Source organism: Cladosporium halotolerans, assembly GCF_011745625.1.
Source record: "Cladosporium halotolerans strain TM138-S3 chromosome Unknown Sca6, whole genome shotgun sequence".
Classification (NCBI taxonomy): Eukaryota; Fungi; Ascomycota; class Dothideomycetes; order Cladosporiales; family Cladosporiaceae; genus Cladosporium; species Cladosporium halotolerans.
Window position 1 is genome coordinate 1,003,210 of NW_027191457.1, and position 20,737 is coordinate 1,023,946.

At 55.1% G+C, this 20,737-nt stretch overlaps 4 protein-coding genes across 4 annotated transcripts; 2 read left to right on the top strand and 2 right to left on the bottom strand.

The window, feature by feature from the left end:
• Positions 1 to 1,141: 1,141 nt before the first annotated feature.
• WHR41_02687 (uncharacterized protein) lies at positions 1,142 to 8,541 on the top strand (the record flags this gene model as incomplete). Its single annotated transcript, XM_069371293.1, has 2 exons — positions 1,142 to 1,478; positions 1,559 to 8,541. The coding sequence occupies 2 exons, from the start codon at positions 1,142 to 1,144 to the stop codon at positions 8,539 to 8,541; spliced, it is 7,320 nt and encodes a 2,439-aa protein (XP_069231934.1).
• Positions 8,542 to 8,924: 383 nt separating this feature from the next.
• On the bottom strand, positions 8,925 to 10,061 carry WHR41_02688 (uncharacterized protein; the record flags this gene model as incomplete). The annotated part of the gene is made up of 1 exon (XM_069371294.1): positions 8,925 to 10,061. One exon carries the CDS (start codon positions 10,059 to 10,061, stop codon positions 8,925 to 8,927), a length of 1,137 nt encoding a protein of 378 aa, XP_069231937.1.
• Positions 10,062 to 11,808: 1,747 nt separating this feature from the next.
• On the bottom strand, positions 11,809 to 14,991 carry WHR41_02689 (uncharacterized protein; the record flags this gene model as incomplete). Its single annotated transcript, XM_069371295.1, has 1 exon — positions 11,809 to 14,991. The coding sequence occupies one exon, from the start codon at positions 14,989 to 14,991 to the stop codon at positions 11,809 to 11,811; it is 3,183 nt and encodes a 1,060-aa protein (XP_069231938.1).
• Positions 14,992 to 15,369: 378 nt separating this feature from the next.
• Positions 15,370 to 16,650, top strand: WHR41_02690 (uncharacterized protein; the record flags this gene model as incomplete). Its single annotated transcript, XM_069371296.1, has 3 exons — positions 15,370 to 15,400; positions 15,462 to 15,617; positions 15,677 to 16,650. 3 exons carry the CDS (start codon positions 15,370 to 15,372, stop codon positions 16,648 to 16,650), a joined length of 1,161 nt encoding a protein of 386 aa, XP_069231729.1.
• Positions 16,651 to 20,737: the final 4,087 nt, after the last annotated feature.

The following is a 20,737-nucleotide window of genomic DNA, read 5'->3' on the forward strand; positions in this document are numbered from 1 at the left end:
ATACCATTCAAACCATTGGATTACACATTGGCTTTCAGGCAACAGTGATACAGAGCGTGCTGTGACGGCGAAACACATTGTTCTGATCTCGTTTCGAAGCTACTACATGAATAGGTGAAGTTTAAGATAGGCGCACCGCCGTACCGTGGCTCTCCAAGTGCCAAAGCTTGATTCTATGGCTTGCTGCGGTACTAGTAAAGCAGACAAGTAGGCTCGGTCTGGCTTCCGGTCAGGATTCTGGAAGCTGGGTCCCGTGTGGATCTCTCCGGATAGGCGAAAGCTTGGTCGTCGCAGGACGGGGTCTAGGAGGATTGAATTGGCTCTATCTCGGATGGTGATACATGCTGAGGTCATGTCTTTGGTGGCGGACACCCATGTTGTCATATTGTGCGATTGTTTGCCAATTCTCTGATGTTGGGAGCGGGAGACGCGGTCGACATCTCAGCTCTCGTTGGGGGCTGTGTGATGCGCCAAGGCGGCTCTCTGGTGACTGCTGTAGAGAACCTGCCGTCGAGCAAATTGCTGACGCGGTAATTGGACGTTGTAGATCGTGCTGACGGGTTGGGACGAGCAGCGCATCGCTCTCGCAAGTAGGTGAATGGCGGGCCAAACGGGCGGCCAGACCAAGGCGCCCTCTGCAGGCTGTCGTCATACCCGGCCCGCCCAAGGCGTGGAGAACGGGCCTGCAAACGGACCGATCGCATCCGCGCCCTGCGTCCCGTTGGAGTCTAAAGACGAGGATCTAAATGATGTCTTGGGACGCGTCGAAGCACGCGTTGACGGAGCTCTAATTTCTACGCAACACCGACAAATTGTCAATTATTCACTGCGCAAAGCCGCACCCGTCTGCCCGCGTGAATGCGCGCAGTCGCACAGTCGCACAAGCACAGCAAGAGCTGCGTCTGCTCGTCCTTGGCGCCCGTCGCGGTTGCCTTCCCACCTCACTTCCTCCCACCTGCACCCGCGCCCATCCCGCCGCAAACTTATTACCCTATCGCTGTCTGACGCGCCACAGCTCCCTCGCGCCAGGCCCGCACGCGACAATTGTCTCCCCATCCCACTTTCTTCCTTATCCCAGCATGCGCTACCGCTCGTGAGGCTGCCAGCCCGGAACGTGCCGCGCGCTCTACCCCAGGACGTCATGTCTACCACCACCAACAACACAGCAAACAGTTCGCCTTCGCCGGGCGCGAGAGCCGCGGTCGCCAACACTACCACCCCGGACCGCGACCACGCCGCCGACAGCGATGACTCGCTCGCCCGCAAGCGCCAGCGACTCAGCGAGGAACCGGAGGTCCTCATCGAGGCTGACGAACCCGAGGAAATGGAAGTCGGCGACCAAATCGGCAACGCCATCATGATCGACGACGATGTGCTTGACGCTGCTGCCTACAGCGATACGTTTCGCGTTTTTGCGAACAGTACGCTCGAGCCTATGAGTGAGATGTATCAGCTACGACGCTTGGTTACAGGCGATGGTGTGTCGATGTCGTTTTTCTTTTTTTCTTGCCCTTGTCATTCGATATGTGTCGTTCCAGCTGACTTTGCCGCCAATTAGATTTCCTTCGCATGGATATCCTCGAAGGCTTCGTCGACTGGCTTGAGCAGCATCTACAAGGAACGGCTCACGACAAAAAGCAGTGGCAAACGAAATATCTGGAAGACGAGCCTTTCTTCACCAACCTTGCCGAATTCGCCCACCAGGTCTTGACATGCGGCGACCTGTTCGAGACCAGCAGTAATCCCGTTCGCATGAATCGACTCGGTGTAAATCTCTACAGTGCCCTCGGATCGCTGTGCTTACGCGTAATATCGTTCATCCCCAAAATGCTGGAGGCACCGGCCGCAAGACGTGACTCCGCCCAGCCCGTCGCGTCTTCTCAGCAACAGATTCCGCTATTCTTGTACCTATCGCTACTGGCGCGGCTTTTGAATGAGCGCACGACTTTCACGGTCTTCTTGCTTACTTTCGGATTCCGCCCTGGACCCAGCATCGCCCGAACTTCACAAGCCATCCTGTCCGACGATCAGATCATCCCGTCGCTGAACGCTGTCCTGCTGAATCTCAGCGTCCGGCCGCGCGAGTTCACCGACGCGTGGATCACAATTGCCCAGGTCATTTATATCCTCTCACGAACACTTTGCAGAGCGGACGACGAGTTCCACGCCGGTGATGGCGCACACGAGGTCGACAGCATGTTTATGTCGATCAACGAATACGTCGTCCCGGCTATCTGTCAGAAGCATCCGAGAGCGCTTCCTATGGACTTTCACACCAATCTAATCACTCTCGTGTCAGAGGTGCTGCGCATTGCCGTCATCGCTCGGCCTTTGCCGTCCGTACTCCAATTGTACCACAGAATTACCAAGGAGGACAACACTTTCGCATGCGGTATCGTAGATGAGCCTGCGACGGAAGAGAAGCTGCAAGAAGCTTGCGGCAACGATCAAAAAGTCCTTGCCGAGCTGGTTAAGGACCTCTGGCTGCTTCAGGTTCTCAAGGGATACGTTTCAACCGATATACTGGACATCAAGAGCAAGGGTATTGTGGTGTTGCGGGACTTGTTAAAACTCTCTCACAGCATTCATCGCACGGATCCCAGAGGTATCGAGCATCCGGTGTTGCAACATCTCGCACGCTTCTTGCGGATCGGCAATTTCATCGAGTACATCTTCAGCGCCGATTCTCACGCGAGTCTTGTAAAAGAGTGCTCGGATGTAGTCGCTTTCCTGGCCGTCACCGGCACCTACACCGACAACGAATCGGACCTCATCTGGAAAGCTTGTACCACCAGCGTCGAAGCTGAGTTTGTTAAGGCATCGTTCGAGGTGCTGAAGAACATGCTCATATACATTCAGCCCTCGCAAATCTTGCACATGGCTCGCAAGTACACGAAAACCCCTGCCTCAGCTTTGGGCATGTACGGCATCGCCTTCTTGACCGAGGCATTCGGGAAGTTTCACTCTTTTCCGCCGGATAGCGAGTTGCAGCTCGAGCCGATGCGGATCTGCTTCGATATCCTGAAGCGCCTTGATGCGGATCCGGCAGCGCCGTCGACCATCCCTCTTCGCGACGCTGCATTCCATGAGATTGCCGTTCTGGGCTTCCCGCATTACAACGTCGATCATCGCAAGGTCATTTATCATATGTGCCTTGCTGAGATCAAGGGACGCACGAAGTATTCAACGACCTGCATGGAAGTGCTCAATATCTTCTCAAGAAATCCAAGCTCAGAGGAGGCTGAGCTTCTTCTGAATCTCTTGCCTGTGCGAGCAGCGCTGGACGAGCTCGTACATTTCGTCCGCAGCGATGCGAAACAGGAGATGATCGGCAATCATTCAGTCCTCGATGCTGTCAACATTCGTCTAGACCTCGTCCTTTTCTTCATCGGTCTTTCCGTATGTACGGAAGACAAGGAGCTCGAAGAGAGTCTCTGGGATTGTACGATCGGGGACTCAGCGATCAATAGTCGGGCCAGAGAGGATGCGCTTGATCACTTCATCTCGGCTCCACAACACGTGAAGCACCCTGCAAGCATCGAGACGTTGTTTCAGAGAGGAGTCGAGCAATTCCTTCCCATGATGTCTGCGGACTGCGCGACCTTGCGCTTGATCGTTTTCCTGCGCGAGAAGGTCAAGGAGTCCGAGAGCAAGAAAGAAGCAGATGAGCTTGAGCAGATTTTGGAAGAGTCATCGTGGCAGCAGCTGACTCGGCTGACCTTGACAACCTCGAGTGAGCGCGTCGCCACCGAAGGCAGGATGGCGATCACGAGGATCTTGTTTCCTAAGAACATTCTACGTGACAACTCGCACATCGTCGCGCGTCAAGCGGCTTTCGCTCGCCAGCACATCGACTCCCTGCAGACGTTGCAGAAGGAGCCAGATGCGTCCAACCACAGAGTCTCTCTCGTTCGCGGGATTGGGCTACTGAGGACGATCCACCATCAGAGCAAAATGCTCAGCCCGATGAACGTTGCCCATGTGTCCCCTATTGAACTTGGCGACAGCGACGAGGCTGAGCGCATTGAGTTCGTTGTCCACATTCATGGACCGCAGAGCAATCCCATTGCACGCACAGTCCAGGCTCTAGAGAACTGCCACATCTCTGATCTGGGCGAGGCCCTTCGGTCGACTAGCGGAGTTGACGACCATGATCTCGTTCGCAACGGTTCATTGACAAGACTTGAAGACATATCTTCTCAGACGTTGCACGAGGCGGGCATCAAGGCTTCGAGTGTCGTTTCTATCCGCCCACGCTACACTTTTGACTGCGACTTTGGCAAGGTCTTCGCCTCGACCAGTGCAGTCGAGCGGATAGTCCTTGCTAGCTTTGAGGTCCTGGAGAAGCTGCTCGATGCCGAGGATGAGGTTGCTGAACGTGTGTATCACTTCCTGGCTGAGGTCTCGCCGCCCATGCCCACTCGTCGCCGCGTCCTTGATCAGAATGCCTCGCTCGACGAGATTTTCCCTCGCGATCGCCAGTGGAGGACCCTGTACTCCATCCACATCCTGGCGAGCCATCTTGACGAATGTAACAAGCTTGGCGTGGCTGATCAGAACTTCATTTTGCACGGCGCGAAATTGCTCTCTGCGCTGCTGCTGGATTCCACGAGACCGGTGTCTCCGAGCGTCTTGTTCGAGTGTCTGCCTGGCCTTGTCAGCTTTTTGCAAGAGCGTCCTCAGAACAGCCCGCCACCTCCCTATTTGGAAAATCCCAAGGAGCTGGGACTACGCTTACTTAAAATCACTCAGCAGATTCAAGAGCTGGACCTCCATGAGTCGCCACGCCAACACCCGCAATCGACTCAACTTTCGGATCGCGCAGAGCTCAGTAGACTTGCATACTCAGTGGTGCTACAGCTGGCACGAACTGATGGGCTTTGGGAAGGAATCCACAGCGACAAACGCTTCGCCGACGCCCATGAGAGCCTTCTTCTCAGCAAGGACATTAGTGTGTCGCACACAACGTCCGTGCTAATGGGCGATTTTGTCAAAGAGAGGCCCGATCTGGTCGGGAGCTCATATCTGACAACGCTGATTTCGTTGCTCCCAACCGCGATGAAGGCGGAATGTCTGACTCATGGATTCTTCTCACTGCTCGGCGAGGTCATGTGGGCTAACAGCACTGTACACACGAACGACGCGAGTGTCCGCTCGATCATCGAGAAGCTTGTGCAGCATGTCTGGCAGTACCGCCACTCTGAGACAGCAGATCTTCCTTTGGTCGACCGGAAGTTCTTGGATTTACTTTCTTTGCTGAGCATCTCGATCGACGTCCTCAAGAGCTTCAAGCAGCCTTTGCGTCTCGGAGACTTGGCGGTCCATATCTGGGACCGCTTGCTGTTTTGCGATGACCCCAAGCCCTCTTTAACGGAGATGACGGTGGCTGGGGAACACTCTTCCTCAACGACTAACCTTACTCTCCGCGGTCATGGCGACGTTTCTGCGTTAGATGACGACTTGGCAGAGCCGAAAGCCCCGACCATTGTTCATGCGCGCGCCACTAATGTACCTCCGACCCCGCTGTATCACGCAAGCTCGAGAGCGACATGTCTGGAAATCGTCCGTAAGGTCTGTGATGACCAGGAGACCTACGGATGGCTGCTGGGACGCACAACGCAGGCCGTACAATGGATAGAGCGAGTTCGGGGTGCTTGGTTCAACCCGCGACAGTATCTCAGGGCTCCTGAGGCTTGTTCGGGTCTCTCCAATCTTGGCATGACCTGCTACATGAACTCCTTGCTCCAGCAGATGTACTCGAACGTACAGTTCCGCAAATTCATCTTCGACACTCCGCTCCTCGACGCCTCGAACCAGGATCTTCTGTGGCACGTGAAGAAGCTGTTCGCCCAGATGCAGAATTTGGTTCAGCCCTGGGTCGACACGCAAGAGCTTGCCAGGTACCTCAACATCTCGGTTGATACTCAAGAAGATGTGCACGGATTCTACACGATCTTCATGAGCGCTCTGGAGTCGTGCTTGCCTGATCCTCCCGCGAGAGCTGCGTTCAATGGGATGTTCTCTGGCAAGCTAGCGACGCAGGTTCAGGGCTCTTGCGGCCATGTCTCTGCTCGGACTGAGCCGTTCAGTGACTTGTCTATTACTGTGCAAAACAAGCAGAGCTTGGCCGACAGTCTCGCCGAGTTCGTCCAAGGCGAGCCGATGCAAGGCGCGAACAAGTACAAATGCCTTTCTTGCGATGCGGACAACGGAGGCAAGCTTGTCGACGCTATGCGCAGGACGTGCTTGGAGGATGTTCCGGACCACCTGACCGTCTGTCTCAAGAGATTTACTTTTGACATGATGGGCCAGGAGTCGAAGAACAACGATTTCTTCCAGTTCCCAGAGGAGATCGACCTTAAGCAGTATGAACTCAGCCATCTGGGCAATGCAGACGGCTCGACTACGCCGGATGTTTTCAAGCTCGTTGGAGTCATTGTTCACTCTGGCATCTTGACGTTCGGCCACTACTGGTCATACGTCCGCCTTCGGTATCCCGACCCTAATATCAGTCAGTGGGTCCGACTCGAGGATACGAATTCTCGCCCTGCACAGGGCTTCGAAGAGGTTCAGAACGAATGCTTCGGTGGCGGCAACCGCACCCACAACGGGTACGTGCTGTTCTACCAGCGCGAGAGCTCTTTCCAGAAGGCGTCTTCCGCAATCACGGAGCCTTATGGGAATTTGCCTTCAACGACAGTCCTCCCGCCACGTGTCAGCATGCCCGATGATCTCTTCCAACAGGTCCACGAGGTTAATGTTTCCCGTCAACGTACCGCTCAGGTCTTCGACAGCGGCTTTCACAAGTTTATCATGGACATCACCCACGACTTCCACCTACGCGCCTCTGAACCTGTGGCGAGCGAGGACTCATCCCCAACTTCGGAGACTGCTTCGAAGAGCGGTGGTCAGGAGAGCTCTGCTGCGAATAGTTCACTTACTGTCTTGCTGGCTCGATGCGCGATCAAATACCTGGAGCATGTGCTGCTTTCCGAGAACATTCCGCAGAAGCTCTCGCACTTCCTGCTCACTCTGAAGATGCAGACCACATCGTGCCCGAAACTCGTGCATTGTTTGATCTCGGAAATTTGCGCCGATCCGAGCTTCTTCATTCAGATCGTCGACCACGACAACGAGGTGACACGCAATTCGATGCGGACTTTCTTGAGGGAATGTCTCACGCACATCAGAGAAAATGATGAAGTCAACTACGAGGAGGACGTGCGTAAGCTCATCACCGTGCATGCTACGCAGCTGAGCAGTCTCGACGATCGCCATCTCAGGTTCGTGGACTTCTTCTCGGTCCCATTTGAAGTTTCGGTCATGGGACACGCGGAGACGGAAATTGTCTGCGACGCTGGGTACATATCGTGGATATTGGACGTCGCGATGTCGCTGCCGTTCGACGCAGGATCTCAGAGCATGCCAAACCTCCGTGACGCGGCTAAGAAGCGCAGAGTCGGGTTTGCACCTTTGTGGCAGTTCATGGGTCTTGTGCTGTTGAACGTTAACAACAGTGCACAAGATGATTGGGAGCTGGCCGAGACGAGCGTGGAGACCAGGTCGTCCATCCTGCAAGCTCTCCTGACCCACAAGATCCGTCCTGACAGTCCTCTCCTCAAGTGGATGGCGCTTGCGATCTGGCAAAATGCCGACACGAGCGATTGGTCTGAGTTCCCCGCTGCTCAGCTCATTCAGCGCATGATTTCTGTGTCGCCGCCAGATATGGAGACGCGACAGATCATTAGCGAATCTCTCATACGTCTGCTGCGCAAAGACGAGGTGTACCGACTCCCGCTGTTCTACATGGTGACGGCTTTGATTGCATCCTGCGGCGATTCCCCAGAATCGGATTTTATCATCTCCGAGGTGATCAAGGGCGTCAAAGAGCACGACAAGCCGCCTTACAAGCTCATGCTCGAGTTCTTCGAGACCGTCATGCACTTCGCGCCCATCGGCGTCACCAAATACGTCGCCGTTTGGGCGCCTCATTGGCTGCTCCCGCAGTCCAAGGCCTCCAAGCGCACCATCGCCTGGCTAGCTTCTCACTTCTTCGTCGCGGACTGCGTCTCGAGAGCCTCGGCAACGCGCGATGTGTACGGAACGGACCTGGACGTCGCCCGCTCGCTCACCGTCCGCTCGCTGGCGGACCAGTGCATGCGCTTCTTGCTCGATGCCCGCGACGTCGACGAACGCGCTTCGTACCCGCAGGTCCACGCTGTGCTCAGCGATGCCCGCGTGTGGATGACCGGGTTTCTGGCGTCGTGCGAGAAGGTCTTGCGCGCGGCGAAGGAGGCGCAGAATCGGGCCGCTAAGGCTCTCGAGGACGCTGACGAGGATGATGACGAAGAAGAGGCGAAGGTGGAGGATGTCTATCCGAGGCTGAGCGAGGAGATGGCGGAGGAGTACAGGAACCTTGCCCCCGCTGCCGTGCAGCTCGACTCGCTGCTGATGGAGATTGAACTTGCGGGCTGCGAGGACGAGGTGGACGACGAGGGCGATAGCAGCGCTTTCGAGGACACTGAGGATGAGGATGCTTGAGGTTGTGGGTCCGATGGATGATGCAGGGCACAACGACGAAATTGAGCCAGAAAGTGCGGTGTTGTTTGTTCTTCATCGCTTTGGGGAGGATACATGATGGTCGACCGCATGTTGCTCTCCCTCATATTGTAGGAGCAAGAAAGCACGGCAACGAACAAAAATCACGATGACGAGCGATGAAAGAAAGACGAAGATGACGAACCTCATTGATGATCGGCGCAAGGACTTCGGTTTCTTCTTTTACTTTTCTCATGGGGCATAGCGATGGAGCAATCAATCGGTCCGATTTTCTCGCCGGAAGTTTTTGGCGGTAGAGATACTTTGTACGAGAGTTGCATTCTTACACCTGCGTTGAACTTCGATACCGCCGTAAGGACTTTTTACTAGCTTCCCAAGGGCGATTTGTAGAAAAACGGGCCTAGGTATTGGCTCTCCTCTGGGTTCAAGGAATAGAGTGCCCTCATCATGTTCCCGATCGCGTCGAGCTCCTTTCTCATGTCTTCCTCATCCTGCTTTTCCCTGGACATCTTTGAACGCTTTCCATCCCCCTTGGACGCGTGTTCGCGCGGTTGCGAGGCGAGTATATACTCCTCGACCGCCTCCACGGCACCTTGCCCACCTCCACCCAAATCCACAACCCATGCGCGAAGGCTCGAATCAATCATGACATTATGGGCATTGACGTCCCCCCACATGAGACCCAGCCCATGTAGCGATCGCACCGTCTCCTCGACCGTCGCTTGCCAATCCAAAATCTTCGCCTGCCTCGTCGCCACCGGCGTATCGGCCAGTTTCATCCCATCGACCCACGCCGTGAGGAAGCCGACTATGCACGGCGGGCTCTCGGAGGTCGTCACTATGCCTTCTAGACGGGGTATGCTTGGGACGGGACCCAGTTTCTCGTGTAAGGCGATGTTTGCAAATAGTGCGTTCACGAATTCAGGGTACATTAGGTTTGTCGCGGGTTTAAAGAATCTCGTTTCGTCGTTGACGGTGGCTTTGATGGGTAGGGTTGTGGCGGAGGGCTCGAAGTCTCTCTGGGAGAATGTCACCTCGCTTGCGTCGAATCGTGGCAGGGTTGGAGGGAGCTGGAGGTTGGGGATTGGACGTGTGAGCAGATCGTATGTTGGCTCGATCGTGTGCTTGTCGGTGGAGATGTGGTCTTCGGTGGAGAGGCTGAGGTGATAGTGATTGGTGTTGGTAAAGTCGCGCAGTGTTATGGGTTGAGAGGGATCGGTGGGCTGAGCGAGTGTCTTTATTGTAGGCCAGAACGGTGCCAGAACAAGGTCTCGCAGTGAAGAGAGGACGCCCAAAAAGTGGTCTCTTTTGGTGTCTTCCGTGACACGGACGTATGAGTCGAGTAGGACCCTGTACGGTGGCCCATCAGAGCTCGTCAAGAGCTTTGATGGGGCTTTCAGAATGAACGTTGTTCTCTCATATATTACTTTGAGGACTGCCGATTCCTTGCTGTACTCGTAATGGAGTTGAACGACTCCGGAGAGCTTGCCGGCATCTTCCATGCCGCTTCTCTGTTGTAACTATCCTACCACCAGCCAACAAAGACAAATGAATTCCAATTTTGTTAGATTATTTTATTTTGTAGACTTGCGTGAACTCCAAATAATTGCAAATCCTCCATAGGTCGATGAAGGGCGGGACTGGTGCCTGAAGAATTGTGCCATCCCACATGGAGGCAAGCGTGCTTCTTGCGCCCAGGTCCACGAATTGGATGTACGCCAACTGTTCGAAGGGAAGACATCACCTGAAAAGATGTTGAAAATACACGTTCGTATATATGCATGCGTAGTAAAGAGTCTCTACGCTATCTACGAAAGGTTTCGCAATATCACGCTCGCAGCACTGCTTATGGGGCACGGAAGCCACCACGCCACGCTTCCAGGTTGCCAAAAACCGTAAAACATTGGGAAACGACAGCAGTGCGTCCTCGACCCTCGTCTCTTTGTCTCAAACTCGCTTTTCAGGCTGTGACACCAAGCGTGCATGCCGCCAAGGGCGAAGCTTTGTAGCGTGCGTCGGCTTGACCGGATGTTAGTAGATGCCGGAAATGGTGTTTGCTTTGGAACGAAATGGAAAACCGTTGGTTGAGTACTGTGACTGAATAGAGACGATCAAAACTCGAGAAATTAACGTGGAAACTTTCGTGATCAATTGCGCAACAATAGATGCCATATCAGAAGGGACTGAAGGTGTCGGTAATTTTCGGTTGACGCTTGAGGCAGTTGTAGTGTATTGCCGTTTCTACCAGGCTCCGTCTTGCACCTTCGCTAAACCGCATCGAAGACCAAGCATGAGGTAAAGTGTTGTTTTGGGAATGCGTAGATAAGTCGATGACCAAGACAAAGGCACTGGCCGCGTGACCGGCACGTGGCATCAAATGTGAGGCTCTGCTTGCGGTGTCACAGTGCGTGCCGGACTGGGGTATGCATCCGACTTTGACGGAGCCACCTTGCGGACGTTAAGACGCTGTGTTTTCTCCAAGACCAAGCAGAATGGGCATGGCTCGTCCTTGTCTTCGCGAGTGGTTCTGTAGTTCTCGCAGAAGATCACCCGCGATATGTCTTCGGTGATGTTCTTCGGACAGACATGAGTGTGAAGAGGAACGTGTGTCTTGCACTTGAGGTAGTGCGTGTACTTGTGGAAACACATGGCTGCTGACTTCTCGCTGATGACCTGTGGCGAGCAGTGTAGTGTTATCTTGCAATCGGATCGAAGCACCTATTGCTGAGGTTGCTTGGGTGGTAGCAGTGGCTGAACAAAGTCAGGGGGCGATGAAGGCAGTGATTCAGTGAGACAACAAGCGGAAGTAACCAAGACGTGAAGAATTGCTTTGAGTAGACGATACCAAGACAGAGACCATCTGCCATCCTTTTATCTTCGGTGCTACGACCTTGCTGTCAGATGTTGAGGCTTGATATGCCCAACTGTTTGCCTCGGCTTCAGGCGGTCTGCAGCGTGCAAACAAGACGCTCGGCGCGCCCAAACGTGGCGCAAACACACTTGCCACACGTGTCCAACTCCCTATAAGGCATTGTATGGTTGTCTCGGAGGTACTTGGGATTCAGAGGCTGATGTTTCCGTGGAACAAAGCCTGGTGTTGTGAAAGTTTGCCTCGGGCCTCTTTTGATCTTACCAGGGTTTCCTTGATGTTTGTCTTGCATGTTGGCAGCAGACTCGTAAGCAATGTGTTGTACAAAAGTGGTTGTAGAGCAAAAATACTTGGAACAGTGCTCAGACAATTACCTATGCTCATCCGGCAACGGCCCATCGCCACCTATCTCTGCTTGCGGGCATCTCAATCTTACCCAGCTTGCCAATTTTCATTTTCATCAGCCAGACGGCGTCCGCGTTCTGTGCTTCCAAAGCCGTTTGCACCGCCTCATCATTCAAGCAAGGCTCCAAAAGATCCAGGGCACTGTCGAACATCTCGGGCGAGAGCGGGACGTGCTGTACGGTGACTGTAACCGTATCGACGACGGCAGCCCACAGCATCCGAGTGAGTGTGTTGCTGTAGTCGGTCGGCACCGCTTTCATACGCATGAGAGCTAAATTGAGGGATGGAGAAGCTCTGCTTACTGCAGGCCCTCCTTTTCCTTTGGTTTCGAGCTGACGCCGCTCGCTTTGAGGCTTTGCAGGATGCATTGACGAGACGATCTCCTTAGAGATTCGGTGGTGTATCTCTTGCAACAGAGGCCATAGCTGCACCATGCGTGAGCGCATAAAGTCTCCAGCGTGTCTGCAAAATACGCTGATTATGTTCAGGGCTGCTGCCTGTACGTTAGGCTCGCTGTCTCCCAAGCGTGCAGTGACTTCTGGCCAGAGAGTGTTGATCAGAGGGAGAAATGAGTTCTCGTGCTGTGCGATTGCGGGCACCACGGTGCGGATTAATCCAAGCAAGGAGACTCTCAACGACGGCGAAGCGGAAGAAAGATAATGTTGAGTCAACGTTGTGATCTTGAGGAGCAAATTGTAGGTCTTCGGTGCAGGTGGCGGTTTCTCCTCATCGGCTTCTTCTTGAGCTTCGGCGGGCGAAGCATCCTTATCATCGTCACCGCTACCGTCTTCTTGTTCAAGAGACCAAGGACGCCCCGGGAAGCTCTCGCTCTTCCTATCACCAGAAGTCACTCCCTCAACGTCCTCCACGTCTTCTTCAGACCTGGTCTTGATGCGATGCACCAAGTCAGCCATGCTTTCTGAAAGCCACACCTTGGCCAACTGTTGCTTGGAATGATCAGACCGCACATCCGTAATCGCCAATTGCGGCGCCTTGACACCCTCTTCAGCCATGATGGCAAGGACCTTGAACAGAAGTTCAACGAGCAGAGGGTAACCATGGAAATCTTCGAGAGCGGCAAATATGCTCTCAACCGTGTCCTCTAGGTAGGGCAGCAGGCTAGGTCCCGCAAGCTGCACCATCATTAATAGGACCTGTGGTGCCTGAGGTGAGACGTCGAAAGAGTTGAACTTCAGCGCTACAGCATTTGTGAGATAGTCCACGTTCTCGACGATGAGATCTTGTGTGCTTTTGTATGCGCATGCTTTCGTCATGATGTTCAGGGTAATGATACTGTCTCGTTGAAGCTGTGCATCAGGTGTGGCTAGAGTATGGAGCACAGGGTATAAGGCGTCGATGAGCTCGACCTGGAACTCTTCCCCTGCACATTCGGCTCGAAGAGCGAGCGAGCGAAGTGCGAGAGACTTCAGACGATTGCTTGACATTTGGTCTGAAGGCTGATTCAGCACATCCAAAGATAGAGCGTACAGTTCTTCAACGAGGTCCTGCTTTGTCAAAGCCGGGTCAGTGCTGAAGTTTAGAAAGTCGTCAACACTGTTGGTCTTTTTCGATGCGGATTTAGCCGCCACGTATAAGAGCCAAAAGTTTGCAAGCATGGTGTTGTCTTGGGCGCCGCTAAGATCTCGCAGTATATCGCCCGTTAAAGCATTAGAGGATGCCGATCCTGCCATTGCTGCCATGAACGCTTCAATGTCCTTCAGTATTTCTTCGTGGCCACGGTGTTGGACAAGCGCAGAGCCGAAACTGACATTGCCCTCAATATTTGACAGGACTTCAATGTCAAGAGATTGCGTTGGCTGAATGGAGATTGTGGGTTCTTGCGATCTCTTAGACCCTTCAAGCGCTATTACCACACTATCGCGCAACGCAAGCCCGATTCGCCTATCAAGAACAGTGGTCCCGTAACCGCAATTCTGTAGGACCTCGTATGCGGTGCGTATTCGTTGTATTCTTTGCGACTTCGCTTGCTCATCAGCAGATTGCATAATGCGAGGCAGAGACTGCAGCCATTCATGGAGAAGCTCCTGTAGCGAGACGGCCAGAGTCGGATCTGCATGGATAAGGCCTTCAACTTCTGCGCTAATCTCCGCTGACGACTGTCCATCTGACAGCGCTATGAGCGCCTCGAGTGCCATACTAGCACAATTTGACAAGGTCTTCTGGCACCGACCTAGAATCAATAGACATAGTTTCGCAATCGCCAGCCTCACGTCGTCCCTTTCGTGATTTCTTAGCCGAAGGACACTCGCAAGAGCTGGTCTGAGCTGGATTGAAGCATCTTCCAACCACTTTGAATCGATCACGCGAGCAGCACCTGTTCCGTGTGACGTGCTTGATTTAACGTGGTCCGCGGCAGCGCCATCGCTTACTGTAGCAAGCAACAGATGTGTGAGAACATCCAGACAAGTAGTGATGACCTCGTGATTTCGGCGTTGCGCAGTCTGCGGCGTCAAGACTTTCGTAAGCTTTGACATGATCCCAGGCAGAAACCCAGCCAGAATATCTTTCTTATCCGTTGAAGTAACGATAGCCTTCAATGTACTCGCAGCGGCCAACTGGATTGCAAGATCCAAACCCTCAACCAGAGCATCCAGTGCTGTACTTATTGTCTGGCCGAGTTGCGGCATAATCGACCCGCTTTGCCACAACTCTCGACCAGCTTCAGATGCGCCGAGGGCCTCGAAGGTAGCCTTCAAGCATCGTAAAGCATGCGTCCGCAGCTCCACTGTAGTCTCCTTCGAAGCCAATCCAGAAGGCTTGTCACTAGCCAGAAGAGTACACAGGATCAGGATCTGGTTTGCTAGTTGGGGTTGCAGACGCTTTCGCCAGCCTTGGGCGATCAGCACTGCCAGAATTGACAAAGTAAGCTCCAGACATCGCAGCGAGACCTTTTGACTGAGCTTGAGAACCTGCGATAGCGGGAAGAAGATGTAGTCGGCGAGCTTCTCGTCCAAAGGACTGTTGGCGGACGAGAGTGAAGAAGTGGCGCGGTCGAGTATCTCCAGCTTGGAAGTGAGTTCCGCAATGCTGCCTCTTGATCCGTTCAAAGCCACCACACTCTGACTCAGGCCCACGCATAAAGGCTTCAACTTTTGGAAAGTCTGTTGCTTGTCGTCCATTGTGGTTATGAAAGGCATCGACGCGTTGCCGCTGGCGCGCTGATATGAGCAATCTTTTTATCGTCCAGCGTCCAAGACGCGGCTCCGCTCTAGACCAGCATTACGAAGCAGCGATCAAGATCATGGCACGTCCGGAGATCATTCGCGATGTAGCTCCTGGTTCGTGCGCTCAAGATATCCAAAGGCGACGAATAAAGTATCTCGTAGACGCTGCTGTAAGCCGCAGATCGGATTTCTCTGCCTGAGGCGCCCATCTCATCGCGAACCCCGGAGGCCTCCGCACCACTACTCCATCATCACGTCCACGCCTGTGCTTTCACATGCCGACGCAGCTCCCCATCGCTGCGCCCACGCCCATTCCTTTTACATGATAATCATCCGCACATAATACGCGCCATGGCTCCTAACGGCGCCACGAGTCGCAAGAGTATGCCCACAGCTGTCCTCGATTGCGACGCGCAAGCGCAAGGCTGACCTGAACATGACAGCTCCCGCGCCTTCCCAGAAGTCACGCGACAGCAAACCGCTGGGGAATCTGTTTGAAGATTTGGAAGATTCCGCGCCGCCGAAGTTGAAGGCGGAGGTTTCAGAGAACTTGCCCGTGGTCAAGAAGCCGGGCAGTTGGGACTCGGAGAATGCAAATGGTACGCGGTGCTGTCGCCTTACACCCCTGCAGAGCTATGGGTCTGACAATATGCAATAGTTGAGAAGAAGAAGGACAGGCCGTCGCTGGTCAAGCGGCCGCCCTCGGATATCACGAAAGCTTTCCCGACCGGCAGGCCGTTGATGGACACGCCTAAGATGCTGAAGTGCACCCACTGCAAGCGGACTGTCATGGAGCACTCGATGCCTAAGCACATTGAGAGATGTCTGAACAAGAAGCAAGAGAAACAGCGCAAGAAGAAGGAAGCCAAAGACGCTCGGGACGCGGCCGCGCGGAAAGAGAAGGGTCTGGGTGACAGCGACGAGGAAGAGGAAGGTGAAAGGAGTGCTATCAAGGGCGGAGCAAGCAAAAAGCGCAAAGCTGCGGACGAGGGTGAAGATGGCGCGCCTACGAAGAAGAAAAAGAAGAAGGACGAAGCAAAGGCGAAGGCATCCAAACCGAAAGCGCCTGTCGACGTGGAGAGACAGTGTGGTGTCGAGCTACCCCAAGGCGGACAATGTGCACGCAGTTTGACGTGCAAGAGTCACAGTATGGGTGCGAAGAGAGCTGTTCCAGGGCGTAGTGCGCCTTACGACAAGCTTTTGATGGAGTATCAACGGAAGAACCAGGCTAAGCTGCAGAAGGCGGCCTTCGATGCGAATGCACCAGATCCTGAAGACGACGCTTTGCCCTCTGGACCGGTTGACGAGGAAGAGGAGAAAGAACAATTTATGGCTGGCATTGCAAGGGCATGGGGTGGAGCGCCTATCTACCGACCGACATTTGTTCCTCAACGAAAGAAGTACGAGCACATCCGCATGAAGGGCATGATACAATCGGCTCTAGGAAGTCGCAGTGGGAATCTGTTCACTGTGGGAGGGACGACAACAAATGGAGCCGCCTACGGCCAGAACAGAGAACCTACCAGCGATGAGAATGGCGTTGTGCACTCGAGGAAGCCCAGTGTCGCACCAGGCGCGAGGAGCATGGTTCCCCCAGCAAGCCGGAAGCCCAGCATAGCATCTGGCGCTTAAAGGGTTCTCATGTCTTCCGCGGATGTTGTAACCAATATATTGGTACGCGGGAAGTACCAAAGCTTCGGACGTCGTGCATGGATGAACGAGCAATTGCGAAGGGGCTTCCAAAGCTTCGTGTCAAGGCCGAGCATTTCCAGCAGCAGCTCAATCAATGACGCTGACTTGACGGACCAAGTCCTCAGTCACAAGGACGACGTGTCTCTATGTCTGCCTCGACAATTTCGACAAGACCTATTATCGTAACTCCGATCGCCCGCGCGGCTTAATGATGACAATGATAAACTCGAGAGGGGATGGTTGGCATTGGAGGAGTTCAGGAGAACATGGTTTTATTCAATGATACCCAGGAATATGGTCTATTGGGAGGGGCGGGTTGTACAGTATGGAAGCAGCAAGACTAGCATCCCGAAACCATCCGTCACGCTTTGCATGTGATCGCAAGAAAGCCCGTAGGGCCCATTGATACTTTCCTTAGCCTATGATTGAGCCCTCGCTTGGAGATTTGTGTGCCTGCGTGCGTAAAGGACCGTAGGATTCTGAGCAGGTTCCTGCAGGGAGCGATGAGGCTTTCCATCGAGCCACGGGTTGTAGCTTTCGCTAAGAGGATCGCGCAACCTACGTACATTACGTGAATGTAGGATTCCCTAGGGCGCATGCGCGCGTTATGTATCGGTAATGTTATCGTTCCGGCGACCTGCCCATAAACGGGCGCACGTTCCCTGACTTCGTCCCAACTGAAGAAACCAACCCTACCTACCCTAGGGCTCGCCCTTGGTCGACCGCTCGCCAGATCCTCGTTCGAACGATGATCTGCGAGCCGGACTGCTGCGAGCGGACGGTCGGTGTCGTTCTGCCCTACGTATCATCATGATCCACGACGTGAATCCACCAACGGCGGCGGGGCCAATCCATTCCTCAACACGACTCGGTCCCGCGGGCGTTGCGCGTGAAGACGCGGTGTGCGCTCTAGCGGGCGATCCGCATTGCGTCCGGGGAGATTTATTGCTATTGGCGTCCCGGCCAAATGCTGCTGTCTCTTTAGGGCGCGTGGAAGCTAGCGAAGGCCGGAGCAATGGGCGCCGCAGTAGCGCGGGATGCCTGAAGTCCTCGGTCGACTGCGCTCGCGTGGTTGACCGTGGCTGGACCCTCGCGACTTGTTTATTAGAGTTGCGTCTGTGAGACAGCTCGGTGTCGAAGGAGCAGGTGTTCCGTAGGATTGAGCCTAATGCTCGGAGACCAGGCTGGAAACGTGGCAGGGCCGCGTTCTAAAGCTCTTCCATTGTTTCTTTGACAACTCAAGGTTGATCGGCCGCGGTGGGCGGGACCCGGGCACGTCAGGGCAGCTTGGTCATGCGCACATGAGTAAGTACTAGTAGGTAGACAGGTGCGCCCGCCAGATCAATGACAGATCCCAGACATGTCGGCAATTGCACACCGTCCGCTCGCACAACGCCTCTGGCGCCTCGTCATCAGCCAAAGACGGAGTGCATGAGTCCTGCCCGCCCGTGGCGGCGTGGACGGCGTGTGGCTGCAGTAGTCGCAGCGGCAGTGCAAGCCGCGGCAAAGGTCTGGCGTTTCTCCGGATCTTCACGCCTGAAGAAGGCGGGCATCCTGCCTGACGACGCTACCGCGGCCCAAGGCCTGCCCGCGCAACCGCTCCTGAACGGCGACCGTGGACGTGTCAGATAAATCCAGATCGATTGATTGCCCACCAGATCGCGCATGCTTGTTTCGAACCCGGCTGGCCGCGCATGAGCGGATGAGTCGGCGTGATTTTCAACGCCTGGCGACTCGCTCCTACGGCTCTCACCTTTCGAACAGCGTCGAACAAACTCTCGACCTCCCAACTCATGTGAGAGCGGGTCGGCACTTCTGTCGACTATCGAATATTCGGAGTCGCTGCCGTTTACAGCCTGGTCGGAGGCTCTGCTGCTGGAACGACGCCGCGTGACTCGCAGAGAAGCCTCCAGCACATGGCCAACGTCGCTCCGACTCGGCTCTACGTACAAACATGTACCGCAAACGCAATCGCCTCCGATCTAATCCACAGAGTTCACACTTCGACCCTGCGTCTGCGTAAGCGAATACCACTCTGTAACGTAGCCGCGAACTCTGCTGCAAGCCACTGGCGAAGTGGCAGACGCGCGAAGGAAGAGTGAGTTTTCAATAAGGCTGGCGGTGGGGGAGTCGTGCGAGTGGGCCCCACGCGCGACGCGGCAATTGTGAGTTTTGGGCTCGAAGGCGCCACGAAACTTCGAAAGCGAAGCCACCGAAAGTGTATTCTGATTGCCTCTGCCCGCGGCGGGACTGACGTCCATGTCGATGTCTAAGCGACCACCACCAATCAATGATGCCCCTCGCCCGTATTTACCCAGGCCTTCGAGAACCTTACGTGGAATTCGTGCCTGACCGGCATTCGTCGGTTGGGGACGGATCGAAGGTTTTTGACACGTCGCACAATCGTTCTTCGCTTCGCGGCGCGATGTGCAGCATGCAGGTCGCCAACGCGGCAGCACAAGGTGCATCCATTGACGATTGACCGACTTTCTGGCGGTCTGTGGATGCGGAAGGTTTACGCGCACGACGTTCGCTCGCGCGAAGAATGCCCTAAAGTGCATACAGACAGCGCAAGCGATCGGTGCGAGGCGCATGAGATGCTATACCGCTTGTGGGCATCTCAGAAAACATGTTGAAGAGGCCAGCACGTGCGCTGCTGCAGCCTGGCCGAGCGGGAAAAAAAAAAGTGGGAGCCGCGAGCGGCCTTAGGTTGCGTGATGCCGTGGAGCGTTGCGTTCGAACATTCCAAAAAACGTGCCGGGCATTGGCGGCAGACGCAGCGCAGGATCGCACTTGCACACGTGCGGCACGGCGGAAATAGAAAGGTGGACATTTTTCACACGCCAGACGGTTGGAAGATGTGACTGCGGCAGCGCAGGAGGGAGATGGATCCTTCACTACTGCCGCGTGCCTGACTCGACGCGAACCTTGTCGTCGCGTGGTCGCCGTGTGGCCTTGGGATGCCAGACCCGTTTTCTTGAATCCCGCGACGATGGCGAGACAGCAAGGCGCGCAAGGCGAAGCAGGCCCCGCCATGTGCCATATTGCGAACACGAGGCGAGGCAGCTGGGGGGTTTGAAACTACCGCCGCAAGTGCGATGGCGCACGTCTGAGGTTGACCCGGGCAGCGGGTTGTGCTGTATCATCGCTGCACCTAGCTGTCCTAGCAAAGGAGGTTGCTAGCGTGCCCTATCGTGTCTTATGGCATGATGACATCGATTTCCGATCGATGTGTAGCGTGTCAGAACTCGAAACGAGGATGCCGACATCTTGCTGGCTGGGCGCGCGCAAACGACCACTGGCTAAAACGAAGGCGACGAGGTGCGTACGGCTGTATGCTGCGCCGCAGCCGCGGTAAGCCTCCCTGGCGAATCCTTTCCACCAGGAGCGGGATGCCTGCATAATTCGCCTAAGGGCTGTGCATCGGACCGGGCATCCCATGCAAGCAGCGCGGGCGGTTTGGATGGCAAGCCCAGGATGTCAGTGGCTTGCCCCTGGCGGGTGGGCATGTGGGCGGCCGGGTTTGCAAGGCCGGACATTCCCATTTCGCAGGCACAAAATTGCGTCAATGGTGTTTGGCGAGACGAAAGTTTCGTAATTGCTATTGGGTCCCCTGCGAAAGCAGACAGCCGGGGAGGTCGCGCCGGGCTGCGATGGGCCGCCCGCATCCCTGCTCTCATGTGTCTGCGGCAGGACGACAGAACCGGTGCACCACCAAGCCGACCTTCTGGGCTAGCTGCAACAGGGCAGTCCATGGCATCGAAGGCGGCGACAGGCAGACGACGATCATAACAGCAGCGCGAGGCAAGATGCAGGCGGCCTCATAAGGCGTCGATGCTATATCGCTACGTTATATCAGGCAGGCAGAGACACACCCTTCGGCTGGGCTGCCGCACCGGAAGAGCGCCGAATGTACCGCGGGCAGCGGCGGGCAGACGCCGTGGGGACGGCCCAGGGCCGCGAGATGGTGACGATCGCAGAGGCCCCGGCGTATCACAGGTGCGGATGCGAACTCCGCGCGCGCGCG